This window comes from Oreochromis aureus, linkage group 13 (assembly GCF_013358895.1).
Source record: "Oreochromis aureus strain Israel breed Guangdong linkage group 13, ZZ_aureus, whole genome shotgun sequence".
Taxonomy (NCBI): domain Eukaryota; kingdom Metazoa; phylum Chordata; class Actinopteri; order Cichliformes; family Cichlidae; genus Oreochromis; species Oreochromis aureus.
The window spans coordinates 29796538-29806360 of record NC_052954.1 but is presented as its reverse complement, the minus strand read 5'-3'; the positions used below and the strand labels follow the sequence as shown (position 1 = coordinate 29806360).

The 9823-nt window shown below is 39.9% G+C and overlaps 1 protein-coding gene across 1 annotated transcript; it reads left to right on the top strand.

Moving 5' to 3' along the window:
• The first annotated feature begins 294 nt into the window (after positions 1 to 294).
• On the top strand, positions 295 to 9508 carry zc3h15 (zinc finger CCCH-type containing 15). Its single transcript, XM_031726650.2, has 12 exons — positions 295 to 378; positions 456 to 546; positions 2247 to 2348; positions 2521 to 2632; positions 2733 to 2885; positions 3471 to 3562; positions 5465 to 5647; positions 6902 to 6982; positions 7154 to 7219; positions 7317 to 7424; positions 8278 to 8413; positions 8545 to 9508. The coding sequence occupies exons 2-12, from the start codon at positions 472 to 474 to the stop codon at positions 8724 to 8726; spliced, it is 1290 nt and encodes a 429-aa protein (XP_031582510.1). The 5' UTR covers positions 295 to 378; positions 456 to 471; the 3' UTR covers positions 8727 to 9508.
• Positions 9509 to 9823: the final 315 nt, after the last annotated feature.

Here is a 9823-nt window from a genome sequence, read left to right as displayed (position 1 = left end):
TGGACACTCCTGCCTGACCTCAACTGTAAACCTGTCCATGATCACTGCAAACAAGAATGGGCTCAGAGCTGATCCCTAAATTAATCCTACCCGCACCTTAAACACATCTTACCATCTCACCATGTCTTCATACATGTCCTGCACCGCCACCGTAATGATCTTAAGAAGAAGAATAAAGAGAAAGAAGAGCCTTATGTTTGACACCCCTGAACTAGACGTGTTTTGCAATTTCCTTAGGGATTAATAAAGTATTCTGGTTCAGATTTTTCTCCAGACTACAGTACCCATCCTGCCTCTCGTGGTGCGTGTTGACGTCACAGAACATCAACAACTCACATGTGGCCTAGAAGGCGCTGTTGAGGTGCTAGCAACAACCGGGTAATGTGGAGCTGACTTCCCTGCAAAATCACCATATTAATAAAGATATTGAACAGCTTCACGCATTTTGTTCACAGCTATACCTGAGCCAGCATGCCTCCGAAGAAACCCGCCCAGCCCGGGGGAAATAAAAAAACTCAGGAGAAGAAAAAGGAAAAGATTATTGAGGTAAAAGTTACACGAGTTAGCGTGTCGTTGATTAACCCTAGCTGATAAGCTAGCATACGGCTAACCGAGGCTATCGCAAGTGCTGACAGGTGAATCGTAAAGTTGTTCTGGCCTCTGGGCAGTTGTCAGTGCTTTCTAATTGTTTGGTCCATATTTCGAAGTAGTTAGTAGTATTCTACTAAAGGCCTCTTCGGGTATAGTTTAACCTAAAGCTAGCTGACTGTCTCGATGAAGGCATGTAGCTAACTGATAAAGCTAAGCTGCTATCAGGGCCGTGCCGCCGCATCAGCAAGTGCCCACAGTTATTGCTTTAAGGTTAATATCCCCTGTTGAAGACTCACGTAAGAATCAGAAACATTATGGCAAGGCTTATGTGGTGTTTTATGAGGTTTTCTTCATGGTTTTAAACACAAACGGGCACGAAGGCGCAGAGTGAAAGGCCTGTTTTCTGACCGGCCTCAGGACTGCTCAGGAAACACATTTGAGTCTGTTTCAGTGATGTAAACAGGCTAAAATGAGTAATTTCAAGCTCAATTTGTGTGTATTTAGTTTTTTCCGGACACAACACTTAATATTATCAGCGTCTTCCGGTCGCTTACACGTTTTCTGTTGTGGTTAAGTTTAGCAGCGGGAATTTCAAGTAAATTTTGAAAGGGGCGCAGCTTGTGCTCGGAGTTTTTAACATGCAACTTCATCATTCAGTTTCCTTAACACCAGACAAGCAACTCTTGCTTTCAGTTGCAAAGTTTTTAATTTTACAACAGACACTTGTAGGTGTGACTTTTGTTGTTGGTAAAATAACTATTTAAACACATAGATGAGCCACATACTGCACCCTTGGTTCAGTACCACCTGTTAAAATCAAAGCCTACTGTTATGGTGGATGGTAAATTGGGCCTATGGGTTTTTAATAAAGAATGAACGTGAACTAAATAAAGATGAAACTTGGGATGAGTGCTGCAGGCAAGGTAGTGCAATTATAAAACATTTAGACACAGAGCGATACAGTGCGATACAGAAGGGCAACCATAGCCTTCAGTTCTAATGGCTGTGAAAATTACCCTGAATAATGATGTTTAGTGAGCTAATTTTTATCATAGCTGTATGTCAGATCTTGAACAAGTGTGTCAGTATTTGTTGAATTAGACATGCATTTATGATCTGTTCCTTGTCGAAAGTCTAACTTTTCACAGACTTGGTCTGCTGAGACAAATTTTGGTTTCTTTGAAATCACTGACCACTGGCCTCATGTTGCTGTTAGTAGAACCAAAGAGAACAGATGCCTCATCATTATTCTAAAGGATCTATGCAATAAAAGCAAACTTGGAGGTTATGCTTTGCATAATGAGCCTACCAAAGACTGAACCAAGACTACAATCTCGGTTTTGGTTGTGTGATAATTTTTGCTGTGATATGTACAAAAATAATCAATTCACTCATTCTTTAAGCAATCTTGAAACTTTAGTTTTCACCTGACTAGCACACTTCAACTAGGTATGGTAGTTCTGCAGTGGATGGAAGATGGAACCATGGCCTGATATTGCAGATGTGTCAAGTGGATTTCACTGTACTCCTTGTTGTAGTGATGTAACACTTACTCAGGCTTTGTGTTTGGAATTGTATTATAAAAGTGACAATTAATAAAGATGTGTTTGGGCTTTTGTGTTTGTTTGTTTGTTTTGTTTTTTGTTTTTTTGTAGGATAAGACATTTGGCTTAAAGAACAAAAAAGGGGCCAAGCAGCAGAAGTACATCAAGAATGTTACTCAGCAAGTCAAATATGGACAACAAAGTGCCAGACAGGTTAGCGAACTGTTCTTGCCTTCTGTATTTCTTTCTGCCTTCATCCTTGTGTATCTTCTTAATCCTTAAGCCAAACATTCTTCTCTTACTTTTGCTCCCTGTACTTGCTGTCTTCCTTAAATCTTTTGTAAGTAAAATAATCTTTAAATGTGGCTGAATTTGTCGTGTTTAGATTGCCCAGGCTGAGGCAGAAAAGACCACCAAGAAGAGTGATAAGAAGAAAGAGCTGGATGAACTCAATGAGCTTTTTAAACCCGTAGTTGCTGCTCAGAAAGTCAGCAAAGGTAACACACAGCGTGTGACACACACAGGAGATGAATCATTTGATGTGTTAAATTTGATAAGAAAAGATGATTATCTTTTTTCTCTCTTTATTTCCTGCAGGTGTTGATCCAAAGTCAGTGCTGTGTGCGTTCTTTAAGCAGGGTCAGTGTACTAAAGGAGACAAGTGCAAGTTCAGCCATGATCTATCCATGGAGAGGAAATGTGAAAAGAGAAGCGTCTATGTGGACGAAAGAGATGAAGACCTGGAGAAAGGTTGGTAGACATCACAGTTAACTTGTACATATTGAAAGGGTGTCTATTGCTGCGTGATGTCAACATCTGCATCATGATTTCTCTTAGGAAATCTAATGTTATCATTTTCTATTATTCAGATAAATTAAGAAGACAACCATCTGCTAAAAATGTAAACAGCTTGATTTGATATTTAGTTATGATTACATGGGACTTAAGCCTACCTTATGGCAGCTTTGTTTATTTTTCCTGAGTAAAATAGTCAATGTTTTTCCCCTGTAATGCAAATAGCCCTCATTCTGAGTTAATTTCAACTACTGATATCTGGACTTAAAATTCAGTGATGAACACTTAATTAAATTAACCAGGCCTTTGCCTTATCTCCTTTATTGACTTTACCTGGACGGGTGGTCCATCATGCCTACCATGTTTTTTTTTCTTTGAAAATTAACTGAAATTTCTGCTACGTCTTACTGTCTTAGAGCCCCATTCTCGTACAAAAAAGGCCAATGTGAGCTATTTTATGAGCTACAGGAGAGGGTGTTGGGCACTTCAGTGATTTGAATTCATACCCCATGCTGAAAGACTGTGATGTGCTGCTTTCAGACACTATGGAGAACTGGGATGAGAAGAAACTAGAGGAAGTCGTCAACAAAAAACACGGAGAAGCTGAGAAGAAGAAAGCCAAAACACAAATCGTAAGTCTGTTGTTATGAAAAACAATTAGTGAATGAAGACAAGGGGTCCGTTCTTCGTACCTCGCTAAGTAAGTTAGCCGGATTTGAATGTTGACGATTTCACGTGATCTTGGATCGTTCGGTTCTCCGAAGCTCATCTGGGACTTGCTGTCATAGCAACAGATCCGTAAGCGTAAACCTGCTCGGGAGCAGGTTTACTTTATGTAAACAGGATTAGATCGCGGCCTCTCAGGTATGTCCGCTGCAGTTATATGAAAGCAAGAGCGATATTTCGCCACTGTTTTACCATAAATAAATATTATCAATGTAACTAAAGATAATGCAGCATTTGATTCTTTTATTGATTTCATACAGATACATACAGGTCATTTCGAAAAAAAGGGAAATGTACTATTAATCATTCTAGTACATGTAGTAGATCATGTCAGATGTAATTCATATTTTAGAGTAGTAATAGTAAATTACTACGTGCAATCAAGATGAGAGAGAGACCACGACTATAAAAGCGAAGGTGGATTTGGGAAGTCTGTCGCAGCCATGTCCTGTCCGTTTGTCTGTGCGAGCAAGGAAGGTGCAAGATTGATAAGGAGAGTTTACAGAATTTAGCGTATATTGCGGGATAGACGGGATCCTTTAGCTCGGCGCGACGGTGTGCTCATAGAGAGATATCGATTCTCCCGTGAGGGTATTATTTACTTTCTTCCGCTCTCTCTCTCTCTCTCTCCCTACATATATATATATATATATATATATATATACATATATATACTTACTGTACTGTATATACTTACTCCCGACTTACTGTGCATGCTTCAGTCACCCCTTGCATGGGAACAGGTAAAAGTGATGGAGTGTTATGTCAAACTACACAAAAAACCCACAATGTCAATAAATGTCACAGTACAAAAAGGGTGTGACGAGGGGGTGCAGGACCACCACCTGTCTTTATTTGCTCTGCCCTTTTCTTGGTTGCTGTTATAAACAAACAAACAGATTATTCCAGGGTCTCTTGTCATAGACTAAAAGCAATATAAGTGATAAATATTACCATTCTGTGGAATATTCTTATATTTCACTTTTACTTTTTCCCATGTTCTAGTGGGTCCTGTTGTGGCTCTAATGTGAAAGAGGATATAATGTAATATAATATAATGTGGTATAAAATAATATCACATGATATAATGTAATATCATGGATCACTTACGAGTTTAATTTGTCAGCAACTTTCTGCCAGCCCTCTCTCCTTGCTTTTGCAGCCTTTGCAGTGTTCCCCTGCGTTTTAATTAAACTCTGAAACTCCTGAAATCCCTCAATCAAGAGTTCTTGGTCTGCTGCCGTGAAATACTGTGCGCACTCCTTCGACATCTTCGCCGACCAATCACAGGGTTGCCGATCAATGTTTCTACTATCGATGCGTAGCCCCTTTTAAGCCACCCAGTGATCTCAGATTACTTCATCCAGCTATACTAATCGTCAACAACAGGTGTGTTCGGAGAACCGGATTAGCGAGCTCAAAGTTAGCGCGATGATTTGATCTTGGATGTGTCATTTGATCTTGGATGTAGTAAGCGAGGTACGAAGAACGGGCCCAAGGACCTAGATATTTGCTGGTCGTCTGTGTTTTCATCAGGTGGTTTAATGAGAGTGTGGGAAACAGACTTGTTTATGTGGTAAGGTGAAATGCAGGGAGTTCAGGATGTTTGATGGATAAAGAATAAGCAGAGAAAACCAAATCTAAGAAAAAAATGTGCTTTTTTCCACTCGGTTTGTTCCCAAGAGTCTTTTGGCTCCAAACAAAATTCGTCAAAGACAGTCCCACTAACAGTTCAGTCAACTAATACCAATAATAATACAAGATTTTGTCTGCTTTACTGTTGCTAACTCACAATTGTTTGTCTGCAGGTGTGTAAGTACTTCTTGGAGGCCATAGAAAACAATAAGTACGGCTGGTTCTGGGTGTGTCCCGCAGGGGGCGACAATTGTATGTACCGGCATGCTCTGCCTCCCGGTTTTGTACTGAAAAAAGACAAGAAGAAGGAGGAGACAGAGGAAGAGCTCTCGTTGGAGGAACTTATAGAGAGTGAGGTAAGGATAACTACAACAGTGTGCTTTAGGGAACCTTTGAGGTGAGTAACAGCAGCACAGAGTTCAACTATTGAATGAGATGGACTGGAAGGTGTAAAAGTGAGGTTGCTGTCTTTGGTATTGCTGATGTGCAAACCATTTTTACCATAGACAACTTTGCACTTTTCTCCCTTATCTTCAAAAGGCTGGCTCAGCCTGGTGTGGAGATTCATGTACCAAACCAAACAGAAACTGTGAAACTTTTAACGCTGGTGCTGAATGATTAAATGCCTCAACTCGTGCTCCAAATAGGCAGGTCAATAGGAGAGCAGTAGTCCCAGGGTCCACTGGTCAGTTGTTGCTCGATATGGTCCCATTAGACCAAATTGTCATTGGTTATACAATTACTAGTGTTACTTTCAATATAAGAAAAAAATCGTCTGGGATTGAGCCATTGTATTTTTTGCAGCTAGAGGAACAGACCTTGTATGAACCCACCACTTTGATCCAGACTGATTGACACCATGTTGAAGAAGTCACTGCATTTTGTTAAAACTTTATAGCAGTTTCTGTTGAAATCATGTTGAAGAGTTTAACTATTAAAAAAATGCCATCTGAAACAGAAAGCTACGTTGTCTGTGTTTAGATCTTCTGCCAACATTCATGTCTCCAGCTTAAAGCTTTTAGTGTGAATGTTATCACAACTGGTATTTTGTACTGGTATTTCTGTAATGTCACACACATCACAACCAATAGCAGCAGCCTCACCTAGTCCAAGCTGGATGCAAACATGGATTACAGTCTGTTACGATTTCATTATAAAAGTACGTTTCAAACAGTTTAGTCCACACAGACGAGACTACGTATCATTTCAGATGATCTAGACATTTAATAGTGACAGTAGTGCTAATAAATGTGAGCAAACTATATGACCTCTGCAGGGTAGTGGAACAATGTTTAAACATGAATATAAAACTGCTTAAATTGGTGTGTCGCGGTCAGTGCCGCTGTTTTGGATTATTTTTGAATATGTTACTTGTTAGGATGTTTGCTAACAACTCAACATATGTAATTATGAAAGTAAACTATTTCTACTGAATATTCAAAAACAGCAAAACTTGCTGTTAAGAAAAGACATAAGCTAAGACTGACATATTATAATTGAATGCTAAGAAATGTCTCTGTCTTCAGATATTGTGGCCTCATGCTGTTACCTCAAATTAATTCATTCATTTAAGTGCAGAAACTGAGATTTCTTTCTTTGTCTCTCTCCAGCGTGCAGCTCTGGGTCCAAATGTCACTCGGATAACTCTGGAGACTTTCCTGGCTTGGAAGAAAAGGAAAAGGCAGGAGAAGGTTGGACACATTCAAACATTGTAGTAGCATCAGGTTGTCAGAGCCAAGTCCCCCACTTTTTCCCTGATATTATTAAAGACTTGATGGCTCAGGGGGTTTTCAGTGACTGAGATCATTAAAGCTTTGTCAAATATTTTTATCATGATATACTTGATGCTTTTGTTTTATCAGGTGGACAAAGCAAGGGAGGAAATGGAGAAGAAGAAGGCTGATTTTAAGGCTGGCAAATCTCTAGTGGTGAGTGCAGCTGTTGTGAAATTTCACCTTGGCAGCGGTGCCAAAGCAAAAATATCTAAACGTCATTTGTATTATTATTTGTATTAATTATCTGCAGGTGAGCGGCCGTGAGGTGTTCGAATTCCGCCCAGAGTTGGTTGATGATGACGACGATGAAGCTGACGACACTAGATATGCCGACGAAGAAGAAGAAGAGGAGGAAGAGGTAATTATGAAATTTCCAGCAATTGCATAATGCAATAAACTCACAGATTTTGTTGGAGGCAGTTTGAAAGAGGCTCCCTGTTTTAGAATAGACAAAAACCTCCCACAGTCTTGTTTTTCTGTAGTCTGTGTATGAGTTTATATTGATTTCAGCTCTGTGGCTCTCACACTTGAAATGAGATGTCCCCGCACAATAACCTGTGTTTGGTGTCTAATATAGTTTGCGTTGTTGGTATGAAATATAAATGTTTTGATGTTGGCATGCAGTCTGTTGGTGTTCCCACTTCAAGCGATTTATTTTAGTTCCTCTGTGAGGTCGGTGTAGTCAGGCAGATATATTAAGGTGCTTATTTATACTGGAAAACAAGCATTCAAATATGAAGCCAGTATTTCAGTATTTTATAGCTGGTGAAAAAAGACATATAGGAGAATTAATGTTAATATTAATATTAATGATAGTTGAACCTCCTTATCAGTGATTGGTTGAGCCATGCACAGCTGTGCCACATATCGAGACAATGTCAGTGTTTTCTGTAGTTAAATCCACACAACACATGCAAGTCTCCCAAAATTCCCTTTTTGAGGGTTGTCCTTTTGTTGCCTTTCCAGTGTATTCACAATGGTTTATGCTTCCTAACTAGACTAGTATTCAGATATTTTCTAATTTTATGGAAAAGAAAAAAATGTATACATCAAAGATAAGAATTTTAATATATTACACTTTTTCTTGCAATTTTATTTGGACACTAGAGTTTCTAAAAATTCACATTTCCAGCCTTTCCAGGTTTTCTCTTTCTTTTATAACTTAATGTTTCTCTTGTTTTCTTTTCTTTCTTTCTTCTTTTAAATTTCAGATTGATACTACAGGCGTCCAGGACATAGACTTATCCCGCTTTGTTCCACAAGAGGTCGACAACACAGGTATTACTGTAGCATCCACGGACCGGTTCACCTCTAGGAATAAGACAGAGACGACGGAATCAGACGACGGTGAGAAAAAAAAACACACTGGTCAAAGTTGATGCCTTTTTTGTAAGAGAACAAACACAGTACTTCTGAGTACTTCAGATGAACAAACATCAGCTGTGTGATTAACATTTTTTTTCCCCTCCTGCCTGCAGAGGAACAGCTGAATGGAGCTTGTGGTGGCGCCGAGGCCAACGGGCTTTCAGAGGCAGAGGGAGAAGGGGAGGACGGAGGAGGGGAGGATGAAGAGGAAGTACCAGTCGATGAAAACCTGTTCACGGGAGAAGATCTGGAGGAGCTCGATGAAGAACTCAACACACTGGCGCTGGAAGACTGATGAGGAGGGAGCAGGAGGTTAGAAGTCAGATGGACTAAGTGGCAAAGGGATGGACTGATGGATGCATGGAGCTAAACATCAAAGAGACCAGACGTTTGAATGATTTTAAGTTTCAGAGACTCCAGTAATAAAGCCTGATTATATCTTGACATCACTGCCTGTCTCTGCCCTCTCTGTTTTCACAGTGCATCATTCTGTCCTCTGGGTGTTCAAATTTCCACAGCAGGGCCAACTCCACGCATCTCTGCTGAGGAGAACTTGGCTGTGGTTGTGCACTTTTTGTTGCTTGACAAACTTGATGGCTTACACTGACATTTGGTAAATTAGGCTTCAAGTCTTTCTCTACTTGATCAGTAAAATATTGAATATATTGATTTAAGGGAAGTGTATCGGATTTAAAATTAAAGAGTTATACCTGTTAGACTGTATTATGAAACCACATGACTTCAGTGGCGAAGAATTTTTCACAGAGCTAAGTTATAGAAGTGGAAGGTGAAGACAACTCACCTGCTCTCATGCCAAAAAGCTTTAGTTAGGAGATGCACTTTCATCATTCAAGTAGAGATTATTTCCCTTCAACAGATCCATTATTTCATTTAGCTGAGGTCACAGCTCTGTTGAAAAATCAATCTCATTTTTAGTAATTTTTTTGAAGGAAAAGTCCAAACTGAGCTTCTTAAATGTCAGCTCCCTGATCTGAGACCAGATTTGTTCCCAGTGCCAGCCTGGTATTGTAAATAATGTTCTCATGAGTTGCCTAAAAATAAAATAAAATTACTGTACATCCAGTGTCCGTCTCTTTTTGGATGCCATTACTAAACAGCTTGATGCCGTTCCTTTTCTCTGCTTAACACCCATATTTCACTGACTGTTGTCCCCTCCCCTCCTGTTGTGTACCATAAAATAAAAGCCGCGCATTTTCAGTGGTTCAGGGTCAGCTTTACCTTTTTAGACCCTCTCTCTGGGCTGGGACCGGGATAACACACAACCAGAGCAAATGCTGAGAAAAAAAGATTTGGAGCTCTGTAAACCAACCACCTCCACCCCCAAAGTCTGTGGCCCTAACCGGCGGTTTTAAAGTTGATTAGTATAGTTGT

What these genes read in the sequence shown, in the direction of transcription:
- zc3h15 (XM_031726650.2), top strand. Translation starts at nt 472, where the DNA reads ATGCCTCCGAAGAAACCCGCCCAGCCCGGGGGAAATAAAAAAACTCAG. An exon ending in AGGAACTTATAGAGAGTGAG is followed by an intron (nt 5,648 to 6,901) that starts GTAAGGATAACT and finishes GTCTCTCTCCAG; the next exon opens with CGTGCAGCTCTGGGTCCAAA. An exon ending in GACGACGGAATCAGACGACG is followed by an intron (nt 8,414 to 8,544) that starts GTGAGAAAAAAA and finishes TCCTGCCTGCAG; the next exon opens with AGGAACAGCTGAATGGAGCT.